Genomic DNA, 27931 nt, shown 5'->3' with positions numbered 1-27931 from the left:
CCAGAAAAAAAACATAAGATAAAAGAATCATAGGCACCTTCACCCTTCGTTGCCCCTCTTTGGCATTCTCCTCACAGCTCCATAAGCATAATTCTCTGAATTTCCTGTGATTCTACTATCCAATTACAGCATTACAATAAAGGAAAGAGGGGAAGACAGCTTTGAGGGTTTGACATTTGCTTCTTTGCATTGCCACCTGTACCTCTACTTTCCGATTCTTGTTAGGTTTCACCTCCTCTCTCACCCCTCCCAACTTTTCTCTCTCAATTTTGAAGAATTAGGTTTTACACAGGCTCCGATTTGAGGTACGGGACTAAACAAGCTGTTCTTGCTCTGTGCTATTGATTTATTCTCCTCATAATGACATTACGAATTAAGAGAAAAGATTTTGCTGGATTGTATGTTCATGCTTGGATTTGTATACCTTTTACGCCCTTGTCTCTATATAATACGTGAATTTGTGTTTCTTTGGCGATTCAAAACTTGTTCGAGGGTTAGGGTTCAGGGGGTTTCAGGGTTTTTATTTTTTTTGGGTTAAATTGGTCAGTAGTCTGTGGGAATTGAGGGGCTGTTCAGTTGAGAGATGAGTCGAAGGGTGAGGAGAAAAGGGGCACAATCAAAGGGCAAGGAGAGGACAATTGCGCAAGGTTACTCGGGAATTGATGATGGGATATCGAGCTCGGATAGGGATGGAGAGGTTGATTGGACGAGCTTGCCCGATGATACCGTTATTCAGCTGTTTACTTGTCTGAACTACCGAGACCGGGCAAACTTGGCTTCAACCTGTAGAACATGGCGGGCTTTGGGTTCTTCTCCTTGTTTATGGAAATTTTTGGATCTTCGTAACCACAAGTGTGATGCTGCCACAGCATCTTCCCTTGCCTCTCGTTGTTCAAAGCTTCAGAAGCTCCGGTTTCGAGGGGCCGAGGCTGCCAACGCTATAATGAATCTCCAGGCGCGGGGTTTGCGTGAAATCCATTGTGATTTCTGTCGTGATATTACTGATGCCACTCTCTCAGTGATGGCAGCTCGGCATGAGGCACTGGAAAGCCTCCAGCTTGGGCCAGATTCCTGTGAAAGGATTAGTAGTGATGCTATCAAAGCAGTTTCTCTTTGTTGCCCCAAGTTGAAGAAATTGCGGCTTTCAGGTGTTCGGGACATTGATGGAGATGCTATTAATGCACTGGCAAAGAATTGTGGGCAGTTGGTAGAGATTGGTTTCATGGACTGTGTGAATGTTGATGAGTTGGCATTGGGAAATTTAGTAACAATTCATTTTCTTTCAGTTGCTGGGACAAGAAACATCAAATGGAGTTCAGCTTCACAAATTTGGAGTAAGCTGCCCAACTTGATTGGGTTAGATGTTGGTAGAACTGATATTAGTTCCAGTGCTGTCTCGAAATTGCTGTCATCATCACAGAGCTTGAAGGTCTTGTCTGCACTTAACTGTTCCCTTCTTGAAGAAGAAAGCAACCATATTTCATATAATTACAAGGGTAAATTATTACTTGCTATTTTCAATGACATTTTCAAGGCACTGGCTTCATTGTTCCCCGATGTTACGAACGATTATAGAAATGTGTTTTCAGACTTGAGGAATTTGAAGAATGTCAATAAAAACCTAAATGAGATTTTGTCTTGGCTTGAATGGATACTCTCGCATTCACTGCTGCGTATTGCTGAGTGCAATCCACAAGGGTTGGATAGTTTCTGGCTCAGGCAAGGGGCTGCACTGTTTCTAAATTTAATTCAGAGCTTGCAGGAGGATGTTCAAGAAAGTGCAGCGACAGGACTTGCTACATTTGTTGTCGTTGATGACGAAAATGTTACAGTCCATTGTGGAAGGGCTGAGGTGGTAATGCAGGATGGCGGAATACGTCTGCTTCTAAACCTCGCAAAATCTTGTCGAGAAAGTCTTCAGTCAGAAGCAGCTAAGGTAAGAGTGTTGGTCTGAGTTTCAACAGGGTCTTGTGCTTGCTTCTTGCATGTAATGTGGAAATTGGATTGCCTGTTTTAAACTCTTGAGTTATGCAGGCTATAGAAAACTTGTCTGTTAATGCAAGAGTTGCAAAAGCTGTTGCAGAAGAAGGAGGAATCAGTATCCTTGCTGATTTAGCAAGATCCACGAATAGGTTGGTTGCTGAAGAGGCTGCTGGCGGACTATGGAATCTTTCTGTGGGGGATGAGCACAAGGTTGCTTTTGCTGCCGCTCCATGATGATCTCTTGTTCCAAGTTTTTTGATTTTAATACGTATCACTTCTTTTTCCTCTTTGCAGGGTGCCATTGCTGAGGCAGGTGGTGTAAAAGCTTTGGTGGATCTTATTTTCAAGTGGCCTAACTCTGGTGGCGATGGAGTTCTTGTATGTGCTTGCTTATTGTGGATCGTTTATGTTCTGAAGTTGTATGGTGCTGCTGTATGTGGATATTAAGTTGATTTGGTTTGTTTGCTTAATGTCAGGAACGTGCTGCTGGTGCACTTGCAAATTTGGCAGCTGATGACAAATGTAGCATGGAAGTTGCTCGGGCAGGTGGTGTCCATGCTTTGGTGATGCTTGCTCGGTCTTGCAAGTTCGAGGGAGTGCAAGAGCAGGTAGCACTGTTCTTTTGTTCGAGAAATTAGTGTCCTTCCACTTTCCACCTCAATCACATCTTTCATTCTTCAGTGACTCTGAAGCCTGCTAGCTATTAATTTCTTTAGCTTGATAGATCATCAATTTTGTTAACTTATGGTGCATGGGTGGGATCTGTGGGAGGACAATACTATTCCAACACAAATTTGTGCATGTATTCTCCTTAGTTTGAGAACCGTTATTATCTTCTGAACTCAAATTAGCTGGCGTCCCATTCTGTTTGTAGGATATGCCCCTGATAAAAGAATTCCTTTCTTAGATTTATACATATACGAAAGCATGTATGTTCATGGTTTCAATCCTTCACAACGGAGTTGATGGACAGATTGTAGGTTGGGGCATCTTACTCTGCAGGTTAAGGTGCAGCATCTGTATTCAGTCCCACGTATAACCTACTGGAAAATATTTTTATATTTCTTTTTTCTCCCTTTTTTAGGCCCGGTCCCTGTGGCCTCCAAGTCAAGAATTTACAAGTTTCCTTTATTGCTTATTCTTTGTATAACCAGACATGGTTACAGAGAATTTGTAACCACCTTTTTGTGTTCCTCACGGTCTGATGTGGACCAAAATACAATGGGGCTTTTATTTAGTCTGACCGTATTCTATGGCAAGGGAATTTTCAATTATGGTTCAAAATACCATTACTGTCCCTCCTTACACGTTCGAAGAAGGGCACAGTTGTTATAGTGGCAGTTGGTTGGTGACACAGAGCAACACTCTTGTTTTATTTCCTTCAATATCTTCCTTGTTACAATGAAAAGATGTTGGTACTGAATTCTTTCTAGGCCGCTCGTGCTTTAGCTAATTTGGCTGCTCATGGAGATAGTAACAGTAACAATGCTGCAGTTGGACAAGAAGCAGGTGCAATTGAAGCACTTGTGCAACTAACGTGCTCCCAAAATGAAGGTGTCAGGTAATTTACTTTATTTCCTCTAAATTCCTAAGCATAAGACAATGCATGCTTTTCAAACACGTTTATAATTTATTTTCATTATTGTTTCCATTGGCAGAACTTTATTCTGATAATTAGTGGATATAGTTGCGTGGTTTTTCTTTCTTCTTTGAGAGAATTATTACTGCATGGAATTCTCCCAGGGGCAAAATATTCCATAAAATGCCTGTATCTGTAGTCATTCTCTGTTTCTTTCTGTGTGTGTAGTATTCAGTATTCTCCTCATTCCTTTAGCTTTGCGTCCTGGAAAGAAACAGGTTTTGTTAAGTACAAAATGCTTGTCTATCCTTTCCTTTTTGTATCCACCTGTCCTGGAAACTTGGCATTTACTGCTTTCATCGGGCAATGGGGGTCTAGTTATCAATGGTTCTGTCAGTGGTTTTAGTTGCGCCTGATCAAGCTATATCAATTGACTTTCTTATTGGGTTGCTACCTCTAGGTTTGGTCCTTTATTTCCTGTGTTTAACTCTTTCCACTGAATCATATGATGTGCTTGTCTCTGAAATTAAATACCTTTAGATATTATCTCCCATCAAACAAACTGGTCCCTATTGGTGTCCTCTCTCTCTCTCTCTCTCTCTCTCTCTCTTCTACCTTTTGATCAGTATATGTCAGTCATGACTTATCAGAAGGAAAAGAGTGTATGTCGGTCTTGCGGTTGATGTGGATCCGGGGTTCGAAACATGTTTCCGATTGCTTGTGGACACACCCAGTTAACCAATAGCTCAAATCTACGGTCCAATGGAATAATAAACCAGAAATTGCAAGGGTTTTGTTTTTGGTAACTAATAGGCAATAGGACACGGAGGGAATTTCTGATATTAAGAAGGGATAGAATAGGTAGTTAATAGTCGGCGAGCTTGTGGTGAATGGTTAAGTTGCATTGTTGCAACATATTGGTCACAGGTTCAAAACTTGGAAGCAGCCTCTCCTGTGAAGCAAGGGGTAAGGGCCGTAACGCTGCATACGTGTGTCCCTTGCAGACCCTGCAGTAATGGGAGCCTCGTGCACTGGGTTGCTCTTTTTTTAAGAATAGGATAGCTAATGTTAGAGAGGGGTATTGAGGTGATTAGTATTAAATGGCGATGGATAGTCTTGGAAAAAAAAGACAACCCAATGCACGAGGCTCCCACTACTGCAGGGTTCGGAGGGGCAGATGTACACAACCTTACCCCCTGTTTCGCAGAAAAAGCTGTTTCCAAGTTTTGAACCTAGGACCGAAATGTTGGCAAATGTGCAACTTAACTTTTGCGCCTCAAGCTCGCCCACTAAGGGATAGTCTTGGAACAAACATGAAATAAATGGTATGAAGAAATTATGGGTAAAAGGAGGGGTAGATATGTAACTAGAAAAAGAGGAAATTAATGATGACTAAAGGACAAACCCAAAGAAACCTAAACTATTGTGAGAGATGGGGAGAGATCCATCGTCTTCAACCTTGCGCGCAAAACAGAGGTGGAAGTCTTAAGGAATCTTCGGATTGATAGAATTCTCTCAATAGGGATGCAATGGATCTGAAACTTCAGGAAGAGGTTCCACCCTCATGAGCCTATTAGAGACAACCAACGATAGTTCTTGAGATCAGAAAATGGAAAAAAGAAAGTTCTTGCAAGTGTATGAACCTGATTTTCACCCCATGGTAGAGGGATCCTGAGGCTGAAACTGTTGGGTCTCAATCCCCTATTGAGGGAAAGGCTATGCTCAAAATATCAGGCCCAAGTGATCTTTCCCTAGGGTGATAATTAAATTCCCTTGCGGTTCGGTAGAAGACAGTTGTAGAAAAACGAAATAGAAAATAATAGAAAGAAATAACAGATTAATGGGGAAGAGAGAGAAGAAGAGGAGAGATAATACCAGAAACGAGAGAGGGAGGGGAGCTCACACTCACCGGTTCTTGGCAACAACAAACGAACTCAATCGTCATTCAATACATCCAATCTGAATCATACGCATGGTTCAAAGTATCTCCGATATCGATATGATACCCTCCGATACGTATCTTAAATTTAGCCAACCGATACAATACACACCGATAGGATACATGGAATATTTAAAATCCTTTCGTATCGATATATATCCTACGATACATACCAATATCCATCAATACACCACCGATACTATACGATATGCACCGATATGACTCTATGGAAAATATAAAATCGAGGTGAAATGTACGTTTCAGTATGTATCGGTGAGTATCGGTATGTATCGATCGGTACTTATCAGTGAGTATTGGTACGTATCGGTGAGTATTGGTATGTGACGATACAGTGCGCTACAGTCATATAATGGCCAAGATGGGTAATTTTTCAGAAAAAATACGATTTTTTGAGGGGTTTTTGTTCCAGAGTTGCTGCCAGCCATATTTCTTTCTAACTAAAGTGGAAATCAAGGTTAGGAACAAAGATTTTACATTTATGGGACAGCTACAAACCTTGAATTCTTAGTGTGATACCTCAATTAGTGTTTATGCGTAATACATATTATCAATAGTTTTTTTTAACAAATTCTTTATGCAAAAGTGTTTAACAAAATGTTTCCTATCCATTTATGTGTGTATCTTTAGCGTATCTTAGCGTATCTCCAATACGATACCCTCCGATACGTATCTTAATTTTGGCCGATCGATACGGCGATCGATACCGATACTTTAATCCTTATTTATTCATACGGAGGTTACAACCTTCTATTTTAAGAGGAAAATAAGGCTCCTAATAGTAATCTAAAACTGAAATTAAACTTGACTCTAAATTGGACTTTATAAACTCCTAAATAGGCTCTACCACTAATTAGCTATTAAAATTAAAACAGAAAATTACAAGATAAATGCAACTAATTAAAACCCTAATAAATAAAAAAGCTAAATATCCTACTGAATTCAGAAACCAATGAACATGATTCATCTTGGTCTAAATTGCCAGAAGGGTCAATCTAGTTCAGCCATGAATCTGCATTAGCGGTACTCTGGTTGACATTTTAACCAGTAAGACAGTTTGTCTCTGTTTGGGCAAGTTGATGTAAACAAATGTCAATCCGAATTATTTGCATTTATTTTTGTTTAAAAAAAAAAAAAAAAAAGACAATCTGAGTTATTTCCTCTTCATCCTTTTGTTTTCATTTGTATATCGACATTGTTTTTTTATTCGGTTATCTCAAATAAATGTGTAAATTTAATGTAGTACTTTGTTATTTATCCAATTTGATAACGTAAAATGCACATACTTTATTTTTCACATTTTTATCCTGTTAGCTGTACTTTGTGGGGCTAATTGATATATTGGTAGTTTCTTACTCTAAACTTTATGTACTTTAATGCTTTGAAAAAGGGAGAAAACGTAGAGGTAGAAGGGGGAGGGAGAGAGGCTTTATTTGCTTAATATTACCTGTTTTGGTGCCATGATACCACCTTCATATTTACTTATAAAACAGGCAAGAAGCTGCTGGTGCTTTGTGGAATTTGTCATTTGATGACAGAAATCGAGAAGCAATTGCTGCAGCTGGTGGTGTTGAGGCTTTGGTATGTTTATATCTTTTGTTTGAGCTGGAACATATTGCTGTACAACTGTTGTTTGATGCTACTGATTTACTACACATTTATACTCAATATATTTTGTGTCCTTTTCCATTTGTAATATTCCCCCCCCCCTTTCCCCTCTTTTTCTTTGGCATTTGGATGTGCACACAATGAGAAACGCAAATCAATTGCTTATACGCCCTTTCCCAAAATGGAAAAGAGAAAATAAAAGAATGAATGAGGAATATAAACCAAGGTTCGAAATTTCAGATTTCTCCCTCTGCAGAAACCAAAATTTCGGTGAAATTTACGTAAATCATTGCATTTTGATTTCTTGGGAAAATGAAATATTTCCGTAATTTCAGTGAACCTTGGTATAAATTCTGCTGGTGCTCAGTGGGATCAGTGGAGTGCAATGCACTCCTCCATGGCCAGATCACTGCACCCCTTTTTATTAGCTGCAACATTTCTGTTCTTTTTTTAGATTAAGGTCCTGTTGAACTTAAAGTAACTGTAAACAAAATTTGGTCTATAGGTTGCTCTTGCACAGAATTGTGCGAATGCTCCCCAAGGTCTTCAGGAAAGGGCTGCAGGTGCTTTGTGGGGATTGTCAGTATCAGAAGCTAATAGGTATGTCGTAATTTTCATTTTTCTTCCTGGTGGTGTCATACAGTGCTTAGCAAAGTTTTGACTCCTAAAATAAGTTCTGGGTATGCCTGAAAGCATTCTTTTGGTTGTATTATGCTCCATTTCTTTTAGAATATATTTTTTAAGTTTTATGCATAGTACTTGTAATGGGTGTTTGCAATTTTTCTGTGCCCTCATTGGTGTTTGTTGATGCAACAATCAGCTGAGAGTAAATTTAACAAGGACCACTTGATCTTTATTAGTAGAACTCAAGGAATTGGCAAGGCAAAAAGAAAGAAGGAATTACTGTTCAACATTCAGCTCCATGCGTCATTGCTGGTCGTATAGCTATTCTATAACACTCCGGACACCTCCACTTTATCCAAACTGTTTTAATTCTTTTTGCAACATCATCTTCTAAAGTTACAGCACCATATACTCTGCTTTTGTTCTACTTATCTTAATGTAAGGCTGGTTACAAGAGTACAAACCCTAGAAAATAACTCTTAACTCCTTACTAGAACCTCCCGACAATAACAGAAAAAAAAAGAATGTCGGCTGGTCAACTGGGAATATATAACCCAGCAGCAGTTTGGATTCAAAACTCTATAATACGCAGCCAATATCAGTCTCAGTAGGCTGTATCAATAGAAATTAAATCCCAGGCTATTAAATAATCAACCTGATCAGAGTATAGAATGATCTGAACCTGAGAAATTAGGTCAACTTAGAGAGTTTTGTTAACTCATAATAGGAGACCCAGATGGGGCTAAAATCCTGACCGAAGTTGGTGTATGATAGTCTTAATAAACTCTCAAAATTATGTCTTGATTAAATGGCTGAACGTTGAGATATGCTGGTTATTGATTGAGGTCATGGAATAGGAAACTAATGCGGGGCCGGTGGCTCCCGAAGACCCAACTCGGAACAGTGGGGGCCCACCCAAGAGTGCAATAACCAAACACTAAGGGATGATGGCAGTTTTTGTTAATAAACTGAAGTTACAAATAGGAGATGACACTCTTGTAATAAAACAGATTTTAATAGGGGTCAATAGAGAATAAAAAAAAAGGGACATGAGAGGGAATTTGATTTATTCACTAGGGGTAAACTAGGAAGGGTCAAGACTCAATGGTAGGGTGTAATAAAGGAAAAAAGTAAGGGTAGTGATGTGGAATAAAAGAAAGGTTACTGCAAAAGACAAAAGACAGATATCTAGTCTAAGAGCTTTAGAAGTGGAATGGCAGTCTAGTAAATAGATGGAAATCAAAAGCAAAAGAGAAAGAAAAACATAGGGGTGTGTAACGTATTAGAAGGGAGGGGTATATTAGGAATGGACAATAATTGATGGCAAGATCTAATAAAGATGGGGAGGAGGGGCAAATATCTAGAAGAAGAGTCTTCTTCTTCTTCTCCTTACGCTGAAACCAGAAACCGGCAGTAATGGGACCTTGCGATGGAGAGAACTTCTTGAAGACCAGCTGAATCAAGCCATGATCTGGGTTCCATGCTCACAACTCATGCCTTTACCAAACCCAGGTGACAACCCAGCAAAATAGGCATTGACTCTTCAAAGAAAGCTGCCTGAAATTCTTCCCGGCGGTAGAACAGAGTTGGTCTCAGTTGCAGGTGTGCTAACTGATGGTAAACAGACTTTCTGCAACTGAAATCTGAGGGTTTATGATCGCCGAGGTGGGTATATCCTTCATCCAAAATCTCAGGTAAAGAGGGTTAGGTATGAGGGAGATTGGTCAAATCCCTCTCGGGTCTGCTGGTTTGGTAATGGCAGAAATTAACTGAAGAAGAAGATCACACCTCTCCTGCTGGAATGATAGGGTTGCTGGAACAGAGCAGAAAATCAGAAAAGAATCATGAGAAGAAGAAGAAGGAGAAGGAGGGTTACTCAAAGGAAGAGAGAGGTGTGGGGGGAGATGCAATTGCTGTCCAGAACAGAGTTTGGGGGAGAACCAGAAAAAGGAGGAGGAGAGAGATTGGTTAGAAGAAGGGAAGTTGAATTTCATTGGGAAGAAGAAGAGAGAGCACAGCCACGCAAGCTTTGGCCATAAGTCATTCAATTCAGTATTCTTCAATTCATTGATCTCCATATTGGGTTACATGCTTTTTATACTAAACTGGAAATTTAAAGTTTCCTAATTAAGGTCTAAGACTGAAATAGAAATAAAATCTCCTAAACATAGGCTAATAGAATTAGAAACAAAACAAGACTCAAATTGATAACTACCTATCTGAAAACTGCCCAAAAATAAAACATTACAAATATTCCGAAATAAAATAAATCCTAATAGATTCTAATAACCTTGAACCCAAATTGATAACTTTGCTTCCAAATTGGATCTGGTTCTTGGTCTGGGCTCTCGAACGGATTCAGGTCGATCCATCGAAGTTCTCGTACATCAGAAACTTTTGACATAAAATAGGAAACCCTCAAGAACTTGAGGTGGAAAATCCAGAAGGGATTCAAACCCGGATGAAAGGCAGCTCCTAATTGATGTAGATTCGCATGGTGGCCTGCATTATAGAAGGCAGAAGCCAGCCCAACCAGCCCAGCTTTAGGCTGATCGAGTCAGCTCAAAGCTGGCCCAATTTTTCCCAGTTCTGGTTCTCTACATTAGGCCATCGAACCAGCTTAATAGGCCTTATTTTTCTGCAGTTATTTGTCTTTATTTGTTGATTCCTTCTACAAGCCCTTCCATGCACAGTCATCGATCCAGCCAAGTAACAGCCACTATAGAAGCTTCCTTCTTGCCTACTGTCTCTCTTTGCTGTTGCATTTTTGTCTTCTAGTGGTTTGACTGGTCAACCACAATTTTAAGGGAAGACAAGTCTTCTAGATGAGCCTAATATTGTCCTTTATTAATGTCTTATTGAACATGTTATCAGTTTTTAGTAATTTTATGTCTAAGTCAATTAGTTTCTATATTCAGTTCGTTTCCTTTTCTGGTTTCTACCCTCTACTATACAAATAGGTGCTGCCGTAACCAATTTACACTTAATGAATGAATGAATTTGCAGCAATGTTTGCTCCCTAATTCTGAGAAGGAATTCAACAGCTGAGACAGTTGTCTGTGGGTGAGAGACCTAGGATTGAGAAAGTCCATCCCACCCACATCTATCCCATCTTTGTTCTAAGCTCTATGAGTGAGTGATTGAGTGTGGATTTAATGTAGGAGCTAGTTTAAATAGAACCAACCCTACAGTGGGGTCAATGTATTGTCTATCAATGAAGAATTTCAACAAATACCGAAGGAAAATTTGGATTGATTGTCTCTCAGTTGCAGGTTAACTCACAGTACAATAAAAGATGAAAAATACAACAAAACAACAACAAAGCCTTATCCCAACTTAATGGAGAATAAAAGATGAAGAATAAAATAGAAAATAGAGAAGAATGGGAAAAAGAAGAAGGATTTGTAGTTATCTCATACTGTAGAGAAGGCCTCCCAATTAACTCCACGAGGGCATCTCACAGCACTGGATCTCATAGTTTTCTAGCACAAATTTTTTTTTTTCTTTCTCAAAATCGATTTGGCTTGTTATCAGCCAATTCCGTTAGTTATAGATCCAATGGATTACATCTTAGGTTTTTCTAGAAATATCTCAAATCCTAATTTGAAATTAGAGAATAACCCTTTTTTTTTTTTTTTAGAGGGAAGTAGATAACAACTAGGAGGTTCGAACTTGAAACCTCTTGGTGGGGATGGGATTTTTGCGCACCACATCTCACTAGCTACGCTAGGTAGTTGTTGTTAAATTAGAGAATAACTGATTAACTATTATATGGAAAGTAAAAAACCTCCATGCATGGCAGCAACTGTTTTGAACTCTAAGTTCTCCACACAAGCTGTCATGGGACCACCAAATCTGGGTAGATTCCTTTTCTTTAGTCTTTACCACAATGATGAAAAGGATCCTAAACTGTCTCCTTAATCTTTGTCCTGATATATCTACTTACTGCGAGCTAGTTGGGGAACTTTTAGTAGTCCACAATTGTGAGAAGCCAACCTCCATAAACACAGCTGGCCATAGCCCTTTCCTTGTATGATGGTGATTGCACCCAAAATCCAGTTGGCATGGGACCCATGAATTCTGGGAATATTCACCTCCAAATCTGAAAATATTTTTGATAAATATACCCAGGATTCTCTCCCACGCAAGCTGGCATAGTATCCTTGGAATCCTTCCCATTTTGGGAATTAACCACCCTACAACTTAGCTGGTCAATTTGGTAGAAGGGGAAGAATTTGATTTTTCTTAGGTTGACTCTAACATCTATCCAAATCTGGAATATAGCTCTGCTGGTCGGTGTCATATCTTGGTAGAATCGATGGCCATCTTGGGCAAGCCAACCGCCATAACCACAGCTGGCCATAACCCTTTCCTTGTATGATGGTGATTGCATCCAAAATCCAGCTGGCATGGGACCCATGAATTCTGGGAATATTCACCTCCAAATCTGAAAATATTTTTGATAAATATACCCAGGATTCTCTCCCACGCAAGCTGGCATAGTATCCTTGGAATCCTTCCCATTTTGGGAATTAACCACCCTACAACTTAGCTGGTCAATTTGGTAGAAGGGGAAGAATTTGATTTTTCTTAGGTTGACTCTAACATCTATCCAAATCTGGAATATAGCTCTGCTGGTCGGTGTCATATCTTGGTAGAATCGATGGCCATCTTGGGCAGAAATTACCTTGATTAATAGCCCCAAAATATGAACTAGTTTGGTTTAAATCCCACATTCCCCGTCATAGTTGCGCAATCTGAAGAGCCCTCTCCAATTGTCTCCCTACCAAATCTTTCCTTATCTATCGCTATTTGCCTGTTTCCCCTTTCTGTTGTCTTTGCTGGAATGGATTAGAGGATAGTAACCACTTATTCTCTAAGTATATTTTCTCTGCCTCCATTTGGAAGTGTGTCCTTGGCAAATGTTGGCCTGCTAGGAGATGGCTCCTCCACCTTCAGAGAGAATGGATATGGATTGATATGACTTTTGCTAATAGATCTATCTGCGACATTGCTGGGAAGCTTGCCTTTGCCGCTACCATCAATCACATTTGGATAGAGCATAACCTTCGTAGATGGTGTTTTACTCTAGATCCTTTGATAAGATTTAGAATGCCATCTACTTTGACGTCTCCTCCAAACATAGCTCCATACCTCATAGCTTGGTTATCGATTCCCCAAGGAACATGCTTATTGTTGTCTCTTGGGATTTGCCTCAGTCTATCTTGACTCCCCCCCTTGCCCTCTAAGGTTGTTTGCCCTTGTTCTCTGCCTATGTGGCCTTGTTTATTCCCCACCCTTTTTTCCTCCCTTGTTATTATATTTTTTATTCACCAAAATAAGGGCCAGATCGGAACCTCCTTTGAATCCCAATCATTGGTTCTGCATTGCATCAGGATTACTATCAATTTGAAGTCCTAAGAGGCTCTTACAAACTGGAGTTCACAATCAGCCTAAGAGGACAAAAAATGATTGGAACTGTTAGGGTTTTGGAGGCTTGGATCAATACTCTCACAGATCTGAAGTCCAATCCTTAAACCCTTTTGAGGACTTGTTCTACCCTGCAAAAGAGCCACTCGACCAGCCCTTGGAGCCTTGGAGGCCTGCTGAAGCTACAGCAAGAATCTCCCATTCGAGCTCTCTAAATCCCTAATTCTACCTGGGTTCCTTCTTTTTGTGTTACTGCTCCTATACAGACCATCAGTGAGCCATATTTTTAGGATCTATTGACCAGTTTTAGGCCTTCACTCGACCAGGTTTGGTAGTTCATTTGGACCTTTATTTTGTGAGTTATCAAATTGTTCTCAGTTCAGCCTTAATTTCCAGATTCGAGTGGTTTTACTTGGATCCTAGGTCTGAAACTTAGATCTGATTCTGGTTTGGAGTTTGTTTATTATCTGGATTATAAGCTTACATCACTAATGGCCTGAACAACTCCTCCAAAAAACCCCTTAAACTGATGCTTAAGGGCTGGGACCTGCTCACTCGAAGTTGTCTCTGTTTCTGGAGAAGACCCTGGACCGCAGGTCTTGGACTTGGTCTGGAAATCCCAGCAGTAACAGTAAATGATGCGGCTTGGTGTTGTTCTTAAAAGACTAATGGTGAACTCAAACAAAGCTATAACACTCCAGAAAAAATGGACATAAAAGAAAAGGAGGAAAGGAAATTGATGGAAGGATTAGATGGGGGAAGAGGAAGATAGGTAGGAGATTAGGCCTCTCACCCTCTCCTTCGGGCCTCTCATCCTCTCATGGTTTAGGCATCCCACTCCTCAACTGAATCTCTCAGCCATGAAGAAAAACTTCAAATTTCATTAACTCAACTTGTCTCCTAAACTTGCAATCGATAGCCTTTAAATAGGCTGAGTCAAGCTTTCAAAATAAAATGGTTACAAAATAGAAGCATAATGAAAAAATGGAAACTTTTAAAAAATAGAAACAAAAACTTTCCTATTCTGAAGTTCACTTGCTTGCTGAACAAGAGACTGAAACAAAGGGAAACTAAGACTTTTCACCCAATCAATGCCTTGTTGACCAACTCTTTGACTGTAGGCAAAATAGCAATAAAACATGAAATCGGTAGGGAGTTGTTGGCCTCTTCAGTGGGCTCCCATAAGGCTGGACTAAACTGGATTACTTGGGGATCGATTGGGCTGGTTCTTTCTTCTATCAGTTTGGTCTGGTTCTTCTTTCTTCTATTATATTTCAGACCAATCAATCGATCTACATCATATCTTGTTAGGGTTTCCAACAAGAAAAATAAATAAATGAGTGTGGTATAGAAAATATGCTACAAGATTTCTTAATAATCTCCCATCGCTACTTAATAATCCCAAACAAAATAGATGGATCTTAAAGAAGAAGAACATTAACATCTTGGCAGGTGTGGGGAAACTGAAAAAAAAAAAAACCTGTTATAGTTAAGTCAAAATTAGTAGAGAGTTTATATGTAATTTTAGTGATGATTTGCTGCATTCAACGCTGTTAAAATTTGCTGCCTTGGATTCAAGAATAAATTGTCTCTTTTGCCTTCTGCAAGTGTCATGGTTTTGTGAGATTAAATGCCCAAATTAAAAATAAAAAATATCTTGAAGTATGACTTGTTGAAATGATTTACCGGGAAAAAAAATTATTGATTTGTTGAAATGATTTACTGAAAAAAGGAGAAAAGGGATATGATTCTTAAATTCCATTCAAGATAAATGGTTCTTCATTATGTGAGTGATATTTCATGAATTGTACTATCTTTGCAGTGCCAATTACTGCTATAAAATAAGCTTATGAAGCAAGATTGCCTCCTCCACCCCAAGGGGGAAAATGAAAATTTTACTATTAAAAACTGAAATAATTAATTCCTGAATCTTTTATACTGCAAATTGAGAAAGATATCTTCAGCTCGATTTGTTGTCCTCTCTCCCTTTCTATGATGTTATTGGCATTGTCCTTGTATTATGGTATTCTCTTCTGCAAAATTCTCCCAGCAATCTCTGTAGGAATTTACCCGCAGTAATTTTTTAATACTGTTATTAATTTATTTATATTTTTTTTTTTTAGCATTGCTATTGGACGGGAAGGAGGTGTTTCACCTCTTATTGCACTGGCACGGTCAGATGTTGAAGTAAGTATTGCACCTTGGTTCATACCTATTTTTGTCCTCATGAGGATTTTTATTTTCCTTAATTATTGGTATTGCTGGCTTTATTCTTGTCTATTCATTGTTCTAGTTAGGTATTGGGGGGAGAGGGATGATCAGCAGGAGTAAGCCACATGGGATTTCCTCCTGAATGTTGGTGGATTGAAAAATGTGGTGGGGGCCACTGGTAATGCATTAGTTCATAGATTAAGGGCATTATGGGAACTTTATTAGATCAGCTTGTATCTTGTATTTTGACCTCCCTTGGCATCCTTATGTTAGTATGGGAGTATTGATATAAGGGCATTGATGTAATCTTACATATGATCCACAAGTTAGTAAATATAAGGGAGAGAAACCGATTCTCTTACCAAGCATTCGTATCCTTCTCTTTTTCTTCTTCTTCCTCGTACTGTCCTTTCTCTCCTCTTTTTTCTCATCTTACTTCCTTTTGTTCACTTTTATCACTTTGAACTTAATGTTATCCTCTCCAACCGTAAGTAGGGTGAATGGGCAGCTGCCTGAGAGTGCTCTTATTGTATCTTTCTTCTGTGGGGAATGGAAGTTTGTCATTCTGGATCTTGGTTTGCTGTTTTTCTGGTTTTTTTTCCTTTGTTGTTAAGCCCTCGGCTTCTCTCCCCCCCTCCCCCCCTCCTTCCCCCTTGTATATTCTCTTCCTCTTGGTACTGAATTTATTTATTCATCCAAAAAAAAAATGCCATGTTTGGGAGCACTTTTTGGTGTCTGGAAGTGAGATATTATTGCTTTTCTTAGCTTCCAGAGGCTTTGAAAAGCTTATTGAGGCATCCCTTTAAGTTTTTATAAGTTTTATGTTTAATAAGTCTTTCATTATAGCATTGGCCACCATGAAGCTAGTAATAGTGTTACATCAGCACAGGAATGTAAAATAACAAATTAACAGCAGCTTTCTGTCAGTTTCGGTCACTTCCATTATAATGTTATATTTTGGTTATAAACGTGTAGATTAGTTGGGATTCTACTCCCATTTATGACAACTATTGTAATGGTCAAGGTTAAACTCTGTTTATGACGCTATTAACCTTGTTTAGAATGGCATCATTTTTTTTTGGGTTACTTATGATTTGAATGGGGTTCTGATAATCATAAAAGATGGAGTTCTGGCCTTCTTTCAATGTTAACACTAAAGAAAATGGAGAATTAATATCATTGTTACTGTATTCTTCCAGTTTATGATGTTTTACAGTGCAGCGCTGCATATGGTTCGGAATTTGACCAAAATGTCAAAATTTCATGATTCTCCATCTCTCTCCCTTTCTCTCTCATGTATTATGCTTCTATGCCCAAAGAAGAGAAAAGCAGAAGAGAACACTGAAAAATAGAGGAGAAAAGAAGAGGACCAAATTGGGTTGGGAAGGAAAACCAGGAAAGGAAAAGGGGGGGGGGGGGGCGTGAAATGGGAGAGTGAAGATATTCTCCTTAGAGGGCAACAACCTGGGCTCAGGCCTTCTTGACGGCGAGGTCGGACTCCCAGCCGTAGAGGTGGGTGTATGCGTGTGTGTTGCCTTAGAGGGAGAGTTAGAAGGGGAGCTTGACATCCAACACAGGGAAGGCTAAGGGTTCTAGAGGGAGTTGCAATGGCAGGGGGAGAGGGAGAGCTGGAGAGAGAGGGAAAGGGAGACCCAAAGAGGGAGGAGGGGGAGGGGGAGAGCTCTGGAGAGTTATAGGGGTAGGGGGAGAATTGCAAGGGGTGGGGAGAGAGAGAAATACATATGTAAAGATTTGAGAACCAGAATCAAAGAAGAAGAAACAAGAGGGAGAGAGACAGAGATTGGTGTAACTTGGGAGTCACAACCGTGTGATTGGGACTTCCCCTTCCATTCAATATATAGACTACCTATTAACTTGTCATAACCCAAATAGGAAAGTAAAATGCATAATCAAAATAGGAAACTAATTCTAACTTAGCTAACAACCATCCTAAAGCCAACATAACGCTATAAAGATATGTCAAATATAATCTCACGGTATGGAGGTCCATGGTCACCCATAGCCCTCCAACCGATACATGCTCCCATATACTCTAACACTCCGCCTCAAGTTGGGGTATACACATAGCAATAGAAAGCTCCAGCTTGGATCAACAAGAACTCCAGTGAGCATAGAAATAACTCCAATCAGCCATCATAAAGCCATCAGCAACTCCAATACCAACGAAAGCCATTCCAAAGAAGGCATTTCAACAACAAAAGACCTTCTCAAAGAAGGTGCTCCGACAGAAACTGTAGCTCCTAATAGCTACAACAAAAGTATTCATAGCCCTCAAACAAAGATCTTCCAGAAAATTCCACAGATAAATAGACAACATCAGGTCGTTGGGGACCAAACAACATCAGGTTGTTGAATATACCAAATAGCATCAGCATCAGGTCGCTCAATATACCATCTTCAAAAGATAAAATAGTTGTTGAGGACACACATGAGCATAAGCGCCTTCAAACGAAATAATCTTGAGCAGACAATCAATCAAGTCAAGCAAATAATTTGAATCTCCCCCTCACGTGTAAGGGTATGCAAGAACAAAATATTTTCTAACAACCACCATCAGAAAGAATCTCATAACCGAGAGCACGACAATAAAATAATTTCCAATCTCCGTTTGACGGTAGCAAATCTGAACAAATAACTCTAATTACTACACGTGCAAGTACCAATTTTTCAAAGAAGTTCAAATTCCAAATTGATGTGATCTTGGGCCCACCAAAGCAATAATTTGGCATATATTCTATAATTACCTCATATAATCCCCAATTGATGTGGAACCCAGGGTCAAACTACCAAATTGGGTTCGATATAGACCCACTTCAAAAACCCAATTAATGCATAATTGATGTCAATTTTGTAATTAATTCATCAATACCGGGTTTAAAACCCATCACTGACCACAATTACGGGCTCATCCAAATATGGGATTACCAAATATCAAGAATAATGGCAGTTATAGAAGTAAATAGAAGTTTCTAATAGGGAGTGGCATGATTGTAGTTTAAAAGAATCAACAAAAAGAAGTGAAGTGAGTAGGATTTAACGTGTCAATGGGAGGGGTATTCTTGGAATTGTAACAGGTACAGTGGGGAAAAATAGAATAACATCAAAAACATAGAGGGGTTTTATGTAAATATCATCAAATGTCCTTATTTGTAATTTCCAAAAGACCTATGTCTTCAATCTTCGGAACAACACAGGACCAGCGGAAACACCCCTCGATTTGGATGGGTAGAACCCTTCATAGACAACCCCAATCAAGCCAAGATTTTGGAATTAAGTAATTAACCATAAAGCCTTTTGAATCTAGTGCACAACCATCCCAATGCGAAAGCAAAGAAGTGGCACGTAAACTGAAACTGAACTTGGTGACATGGAAGTGCCCTGTTGATGGAGGACCGATAGAGAAAGGGAAGAAATCCCTGAGAGAACTCAGAGTTGTAGGGGAGAAGAGAAGAATCACACAAAGGGGGGAGGAAATGAGATCACACGTCTTGCACCATACCCAGTACCAAAACATTCAATTCAATTCATTCTCAAAATTTATCTAATAACTTAGGTTACGTGCCTTTATATAATAAACTAAAATTAAAACTTTCCTAATTAAAATCTAAAGCTAAATTAGCAATTCCTAATTACTTCCTAAGTTCTAACTAACTAAATTAGAAACAAAATAAACTTAAGTTGGTAACCCCTTAATTGACTAAAGACTACCCAAAATAAAAGATTACATATCTTTCCAAATAAAATAACTCAATATTTCCTAAATAAAGTAAATCCTAAAATATCATATTGATCCAAAAAAATCCAATCGGATCCGGTTTGTCTCGGTTGAGATTGCCCGAAGGGTCAACCCGGTTCAGCCTCAATTATGCATCAACTCCCCTGATGTTAAGAAAAACTTGTCCACAAGATTTAAATAATGATAACAATAAAAACTCACAAGTGGGGGCGAATTGCTCGTTGTCTGCATTGCGAACAAAATCCAAAATGTGAAGCTATAGAGGTGCATTCAAGTCCGGAAAATCATGGGAAAGAACGAACTCATGATGGTCAACAACTGACATTGCATTGATGTTTTTCATTACTTGATCCACGATTTTCTCACTTTCCATTGTCATCACATGTTCCACAATAGGACGGTCTTTCACTTGTGTTGATGTATCTGGTTTATCTTGTGGTTGTACTGGGCGTATCATTTTCTTTAATTCAACCAATCCATGAAGATTAATTTTTTTGTATGCATGTGGTAAGCCTGGAGGGTGCACATATTGTTGTCACGATCAAGGTTGCCGTCTCGTTGTTCCAACCAGCTTCGATCCAATTTAATGATGCATTGAGGAGAGTCAAACACTTCACAAAAAGCAACATCATAATAATGAGAAACAGAAAATTCAACGAATCCATAATCCTCTGACTCAAAAATAGTCTGATTTGTCATTGACAACATATCCACCACGGATCGTGAGACAAAATTGTCGTGTTGTCTCTCATCAATCAATAAATGAGCAGGTTTTCCATTTGGCAGTTGCACTATAAATTTGAATACAAGGGATCCATTGCCAGATTCGTATTCGGCATCACTATGTACCTCACAAAATAGGACACAACTCTACCAGGCAAGTGGGTGGCAGAATTGTAAATATATGGGTTCTTCCTTTTTCTTCTTTTTTTTTTTTTTTTTTTTGAGAAGAAAGAGTGGTTCAACTTGAAACACAAAAGAAAGGGGGGCTCACGTATGAAGGGGAAGGGGTATACTTGGAAACAACAGGGAAATAAGATTTAAATGGAATGAAATATGAGGACGGGGGTACTATGGGAAAAGAGGGTTTAAGAAGATTTATTGTTCGGTGAAGAGTGGAGACTGGTCTCCTTCGACCTTTGAAGAGAGTTCATCTTCTCCTAGGACACGAGACCAGTGGAGGTGGGAGTTGCGACTTCGACTCAGGAAGAGAGACTTGCAGTGGGAGCTTCGACACCAAGTATGTTTCTCTGGCTCTCGTTCTCTCGTCTCTCCTTCTCTCTTCTCGTCTCTCTTTTCTTCTTCTTTTCTGAACTTCTCTCGCTTCACTTTTTTTTTATTTCACTCACTGAATCCTGTAAGTGGGGATGTACTGCATCCTGAGATACTTGAAATCTGCTCCTGGAAAGGGACTATTGTTCTCGACCAACAACAATACTAGACTCAAGGCCTTTACTGATGTTGATTGGGCACGTTCTATTAATGATTGTCGCTCTACTTCTGGTTATTGCACTTTCCTAGGTTGAATACAATGCTATGGCTCAAGGGGTTTCTGCTTGTTTGGCTCAGGGTTTTTCTCAATGATCTTGAGATTGCTACTGTTGGTCCTATGTGGCTCTATTGTGACAATAAGGCTACTATCAGTATTGCTAATAACCTGGTTCGATCAGTGAGGAGAAGGCGGTGGGTTGGGAACTGAAGGAAGGGGTTTTCTTTTGAGTTGAAGGGAATGGGTGGGGTTTCGGTTGAAGTAATGCTTCTTTTTTTTTTTTTTTTTTTGTCTGTGCTATTATAGACTTACAACAGGGAAAGAAAAACGGGTGGAGGGGTTTGCTTTAGAAGGATTAAAGAGGGGTCACAAAGGAGTTAGTTGCTGTGAAGTAAAAAAAAAAATTAGGGAAGCAAAGGGTTTGCTGTTCTCTGTGGCAGAACAGTAATGGGAGAATTAGGAAGAAAGTAGAACAGGGAAAGAGAACGAAGGGGATGGATGATGGATCCTTCGGCTCTGATACCACTTGATGGAAGGCTGGTAGAGAAATGGAAGAAATCCCTGAGAGAACTCAAAGTTGTAGGGGAGAAGAGAAGAATCACACAAGGGGGGAGGAAAGGAGGTCACACATCTTGCACCATACCCGGTGCCAAAACATTCAATTCAATTCATTCTCAAAATCTATCTAATAACTTAGGTTACATGCCTTTATATAATAAACTGAAATTAAAAGTTGCCTAAGTAAAATCTAAAGCTATATTAGCAACTCCTAATTACTTTCTAAGTTCTAACTAACGAAATTAAATTGGTAACCCCCTAATTGACTAACAACTACTCAAAATAAAACATTACATATCTTCCTAAATAAAATAACTCAATATTTCCTAAATAAAGTAAATCCTAAAATATCCTATTGATCCCAAAATATCCAATCGGTTGAGATTGCCCGAAGGGTCAACCCGGTTCAGCCTCGATTCTGCATCACCTGTTCTTGTTGCTGATTGTCTCATGCAACCAGCAGTAGAAACCAAGTCGATATGGGGTTTGAGGTTCAGCCTTTGACTCCAACAAAACCATGGCGGTGGAACCCAAACTTTCGATCTCCTTTGAAACAGCATAAATCAAATGCACTAACAGCCATAAAAAGAACCAACGATAATCGAAGTAGCAGGTCCAGCAACAACAAACACCACTACCAAAGATTTGGGGTCACGTAACGCCGCTGCAATCGAAGAACCAGAAGCAACCGTGCAGCAGTAGCACCACGATGGAGAAACCAGAAGATGACTAGCCAATCGACTCATTTAGAATCGATCCCACCAAGATATTGAAGCGGAAAGCCAATATGACCAGAAAATCAGGGTCCCACTTGGAGCAGGACAGCAGAACTCTCGGGGGATAGCAAATCTACCCAAGTGGGAGAGACCTTCGTGCACCATCTATGAAGATAGCCAGCATCTAGAGGAAAAACAAGAACCATAAACCTTTTAAAAAGAAATCACTCTTTTTTTTTTTTCTCACAAGTAGCAGTAAAGCAACAAACAACTGACAAAGGACGGAAGCAAATGAACCAGCAAACTAAGCAGATTTTTCTTTTTTGTTTTTTGGTTAACTTGCAAAGAACTTTCCTCTTCTCAAACTTTCTTCTTCTTATTTTTCATCGCTCTGATACCATGTAAAGATTTGAAAACCAGAATCGAAGAAGAAGAAATAAGAGAGAGACAAAGAGATTGGTGTAACTTGGAAGTCACATGTGGTTGGGACTCCCCCTTTCATTCAATATATAGACTACCTATTACATAATCATAACCCAAATAGGAAAGTAGAATACATAATCAAAATAGAAAACTAACATCTTACTTAGTTAATAACTATCCTAAACCCAACAGGACACTATCTAAGATATATCAAATATAATCTCATGGTATGGAGGGCTATGGGTGCAACCGATACATGCTCTCATGTACTCTAACAACATATATATATATTATAAATTACCAATCCACAACCAATCCAATCCTGGCTGAATTGGAAAAGGATTCCACTTACTTGAACCTTGTCTGCAACAAGTGGCAATGGTTGGGTTTCGGTCTCAATCCAGGTCGTCTTGAATGCTTTAAGTAGCTGCATAATGCATTACATGTTCAGATATTTGTGTTTAGTTCTTGGCTTCTTGCTTTCAGTATGTTACATGGTATTTACATATGAAAACTAACTCCTTATCTAGTAATTCTTGGGGTTGAAGCTTTGAATCCCGTATCTTTTGAGAAACTGTACTCAATTTCTACAAATAAATCAGAGCGCTGTATACATTTATCTTTCTATGGATACCTGGCTAAGTGTATGTTGACTAGTACTAAAGTACAACGTGTTCTCATTTGGCATCCTGAAAGTGCTTTTTGCATGCTAAGAGACTATAAACAAAGAGGTGTTACTTTTACAGGATGTTCATGAGACTGCAGCTGGGGCACTCTGGAATCTTGCCTTCAATGCAGGCAATGCTCTTCATATTGTTGAGGAAGGGGGAGTTCCAGCCCTTGTTCATCTTTGTTCTTCATCAGAATCGAAAATGGCACGCTTTATGGCTGCTTTGGCATTAGCTTACATGTTTGATGGGAGGTACATAATTAATCTGGTTACCTGCATAACACAATGGCCATTTCTATATTCACTGCTCCTCAACTCCCAACTCCTTTTTCAAGCATATTTTTGCTTGTGTTCCTGAGTTCAGTTATTATCAAGGCTTAAGAGTCTATACCTATCCATTTTTTCAGCCTCCTGTTGCATAACTATTTCTCAGCATGATGTTATGATATAAGAGGGATGCCTAAAGTCACTAAACGGTATAAAATGTAGTGGTTTAGTGCTGTCAATGCATGAGGATGTGAATGATGGATGGTACATAAATATGGTATCTAACAGAGATCATGGTTTCATGGATTGGTTGGCTGGACTGTTCTTACTTATGTGGCTCAGAGGATGATGTACTTAAGCTGATTTGCTGCAAACATTAGAATATGAATTTTATTTATGATCCATATGCATTCTAAAATATTATGCGTATCTTGTGCAGAATGGATGAGATTGCATTGATAGGATCTTCATCAGAAGGTGTTTCAAAAAGTGTCAGCTTAGATGTTGATAGGAGGGTTGCCTTGAAGCATATTGAAGCCTTTGTGCTTTCATTTTCTGATCCACAAACCTTCCACACAGCAGCTGCTTCATCAGCTCCTGCAGCATTGGCACAAGTGGCTGAAGCAGCACATATTCAGGAAGCTGGGCATCTGAGATGCAGGTTTTTCTTTCACATGTCATGTGTATCCATCCAAATTTTGCTACTGATTGCTTCTGCTGCACCTGTATGTTCCCCTATTTTTATCGGGCATCATTGCCAGTATCAGAAGTGAACATGAGTTGCTGGACACACTGACTTGAACACTTCTTCCCGACTTGATTATACAGTCAATTTCATACTGTTACTAATAAGAAGATTTTGTACCTATCTTGGTTCATGTGAACATTTTCAATATTTTTGTTTACCAAAAAAAAAAAAAAATAATAATAATAATATATAAATCAATAATTTTTACTTATTTAAGCTTATAAACAAGATTTGGAAGAAAAAAATTACTTCCTGAGGAAGTAATCGTGCTCTTTGATAGATTTGTACCGTTCCTGTCATGGATTTTATGTTTCATTTTTAATTGATTATATTGTTCATCATTTCTTATTGTATGAGCCAATGTCTCTCTGATGTATAAGCGTATGCTATCATGGGAACTGTCATTTCAATCTGTTAACTGTGCCTAGCAGGGTTGATGTATGTTGAAACTTACTGTTCCACTTCTTTGGTCATTTATGGCTCCTATTTTTATTGTTGTTATTATTTTGTTTGTTCATTGATTTTTCAGCGGAGCCGAGATTGGACGGTTTGTTTCCATGCTTCGAAATTCTTCTTCCATACTAAAGGCCTGTGCAGCTTTTGCTCTTCTCCAGGTAAGGACAGTGTATGTCCATTACCCAGGTCTGCCTTTTTTGGGGGGTTAATTTCTGACTGTTCAATCTAAATTTTGATGGTAATGCCAAAAATGTTGCCTGTTTAAATGAATTCCTTTGTTCTTGCTTGCAGTTTACTATCCCAGGTGGCAGGCATGCAATGCACCATGCGGGTCTCTTGCAGAATACCGGAGCAACTAGGGTCCTACGTGCTGCTGCTGCAGCGGCTACAGCTCCTATAGAAGCCAAAATCTTTGCAAGGATTGTACTCCGGAATCTTGAGCACCATAATGGAGAAGCTTCCTTGTGAAGAAGACTACACAACAGAAGCAAAATGTTTTTATCTGGCACCGAAGTTAATCTGCTCTGGGATATCCCTATAAAATGATTGTGGTATATGTACTGTGCAAATGTGAACTAAATTTCTCAAGCAAGTGGTGTCTTTGCTCTCATTTGGGTCTCTCTGCACAAGCAGTTCCGCTCGAGATTGTCTTTGGTTTGGTGTGCTTTTATAGAATCAGGAAACATGGATGGGATTAGGTCAATAGGTTTTTTTTTTTCTTACTCTTTTTTGGCTTTACCTTTTATTTTCCTTAGGAGTTTGGTGAGTGTAATTCCCCCCCCCCCCCCTTATTCGATTCGTTTTGTTCTTATTAGCATTTACAAGGTACTGGGGTTGTTAATATACCAGTATCTATCATTTTTTGCATTTCTCTATTCATTACAAATTCTTATATCATATATGTATGTTTAAGCTATTTAGGACTTAACTCTGGCAGAAAATATTACCTGTTTCTGATTGTTGGCTTCATTTTGTATCTCAAGTGACTACAGGGCCTGGATGGTGCCTTGACAGCTTGATGTTTACAGTAAGGTGTAGAATGAAGGCAATAGACCATTAGACCCATATGGCCTTGAATGGGTTACATTGATTTTGAATGCAGGGCGGTTCAGGAGCAGTCCAGAAATTTGGGAGGTCTCCTTTGCAGTGCTCTTAAAGGTTGTGGCACATTGGTGTGTATATTTTTATATAAGAGTCCATTCATAACAAGTGATCATTCTGATTATTCTGAATTTTAAATCATATGATTTTCTTTGACATAGTCAACTTGGCTTCACTTCAGATAATGTTGTTATTTGTTATTACATTAGCTAATGTATATAGGAATGGTTTATAAGCTACTTGGGGTATGTTTGGTGCAGCTTTACTCTTAGAAAGGCTCTTTTGCATATCTTGTCTTTATGGACTGTTTTTCTTAGGTAATTATAACAGTAGACATGTGGGTGAAGAGTTCACCCTTGGTGGAGTAAAATCTTTCTCAAATCTTACCTGATTTTTATGTCCCTTTAGGTTTGATTACTAATGCTGTTGAGTTTCTTATGGGGAATGTTCTTATTGGACATGATTTTTTTTTTTCTTTGGTTTTTTCTTATGAAAGAAGAAACAGAAAATTGAGAAAAAGAGACAAAGTACTCCATCAAACCTATCATACCTCCACCTATCGGCCCTTGCCCAACCCACTAGGAAACACATAAACTTCATTGTCATTAGGGGAAAAGAACATTATTCGGTTGTGTGGCCCCTAGGCATGAAGGCTGTGGGGGTGAGGGATGAAATGATGACCACCCTTGTGAAATACAAATCTCGCCCTTATTGATATTCTTATGTACTGCTTCATTGGCCTCCACATGGGTGCATAGGCCAGCAATAAGATAGTGTTCTTCTGCCCTTATTGCCGTTATAAGCCATGTTAAAAATGACTTGAGCCATGGTTATATTAGGGCCAATTGGAATTTTTATAGTTCTACATTAGCTAATCATCTTGGCTGAAATTGTACCAATGAGGTGCTTTTTTGGTTCTCTATCACATTGACCAGCTCATGTACTTAATTAATGATAAATAACGAAGTGTTATACTTAATTAAGCATAGGGAGGGAAAGAAAAGTGTATATGGAATAGATAACTTCCTAAGATAAACATTAGATATGGTATGAATAAAACTATTTCTATCCTCTTCTATAATAATTTTTTTTTTTTTTTGGTAAAGGCCTCTTCTATAATAATTAGCACTAGATTTCTGAAGTGAAAATAACTCTTCAGTTTCCGAAACCCACTCTATACCATTCATTGGTTGATTCCTGTAGTCAAAATAGCTCTTTAGTTTCCAAAATCCACTCCACAACTTTAATATGCTCAGTCACATCAGAAAAAAGGCTGTATTCCAAAAAAGCTAATTGGAAAAAAAAGCATTTTTTTTTTTTTGCAATAAATTCTCAAAAACGGTGTTCTGTTTCGAAACGGATGATGTTGTTGCCTTGTACTAAATCAAAGACGCAACGATAAAGATTGCCTTTTGTGACCTAATGATCGTGAATTCGAGCCGCAAGTAGGTCCCTTTTATAGTAAAGCTTGGCCACAAAGTCACCGACAATGAAACATGAAAACATCCTCTGTAGTGGATGTGGCAGTGCAGCAAACATCCGATGGCTAGAATGAACCCATTGATGTACTAATGATGCGCCTATAACGTGTATCTTATGATGCATGGATCATAGCCAGTGAGACAATTGGATCCACTACGGATGTGTTTGGTTGTCTAATTCATTGGGAAGTGTTTCACTTAAAATGTGATTCTGTATTTTTCAATTTGTTTGGATGTAATTTGGAGTAGTTCTACATAGAAATATATAATTCAAGTGAAACACCTTTTAAAGCTAAAAGTGTTTCATTGGAGTATTATACTACATAGTATAACTCATATATGACACACATGGTTCCACCCCTCATATAAATACCAATTTAAGTTGTGATTCAAGCGAATCTACCAAGGACGGTCTCCCACGATTTCTCTCCTGAAGATTTTTGAATCCCCCTCTCGCGATTGCCAAGAACTGCTTCAATGGACGTTTTGCTCCTTGTCATCGCCCTTCTCTTCCTTGGATCTGCTCTTAGGGACAACTGAAGACCGCCACCGGCTGGGTACTTATGAGTTGTTGATCCAGTCCTATTTTTCTTTGAAGAGGGTTTCTATTGTCTTGAAGATTGAAGGTGTGAAATTTTTGATTTAGGGAAACCCTACATTTGCCGAAAAAATTTGCAATCGTTTGATCAAGTGTTTATTCGTGAACCAACGAATGTGAAGCTATGTTCGATTTCATTTTGGTTAACCAAACAGTTTTCAGAAAGAAATACATAATAGAATTATGGTAACCAAACAATTTGCTAGAATGACTAAAAAATAAATAACATTCATCAAAATCACTTTTTACAAAATCTATGCCAAATCAGAATAATA

The 27931-nt window shown here is 38.9% G+C and overlaps 1 protein-coding gene across 1 annotated transcript; it reads left to right on the top strand.

Annotated features, from left to right (window-relative positions):
- Positions 1-25417, top strand: LOC122081690 (protein ARABIDILLO 1-like). The gene is made up of 12 exons (XM_042648883.1): positions 1-1936; positions 2035-2193; positions 2278-2361; positions 2460-2591; positions 3417-3544; positions 7013-7100; positions 7633-7727; positions 15305-15368; positions 23082-23257; positions 23712-23933; positions 24550-24634; positions 24768-25417. Exons 1-12 carry the CDS (start codon positions 584-586, stop codon positions 24942-24944), a joined length of 2763 nt encoding a protein of 920 aa, XP_042504817.1. The 5' UTR covers positions 1-583; the 3' UTR covers positions 24945-25417.
- The last annotated feature ends 2514 nt before the right edge of the window (positions 25418-27931 follow it).

Source organism: Macadamia integrifolia, chromosome 6 (genome assembly GCF_013358625.1).
Source record: "Macadamia integrifolia cultivar HAES 741 chromosome 6, SCU_Mint_v3, whole genome shotgun sequence".
Lineage (NCBI taxonomy): Eukaryota > Viridiplantae > Streptophyta > Magnoliopsida > Proteales > Proteaceae > Macadamia > Macadamia integrifolia.
The sequence above is the reverse complement of the archived record's forward strand: the minus strand, read 5'-3'. Positions and strand labels throughout refer to the sequence as shown.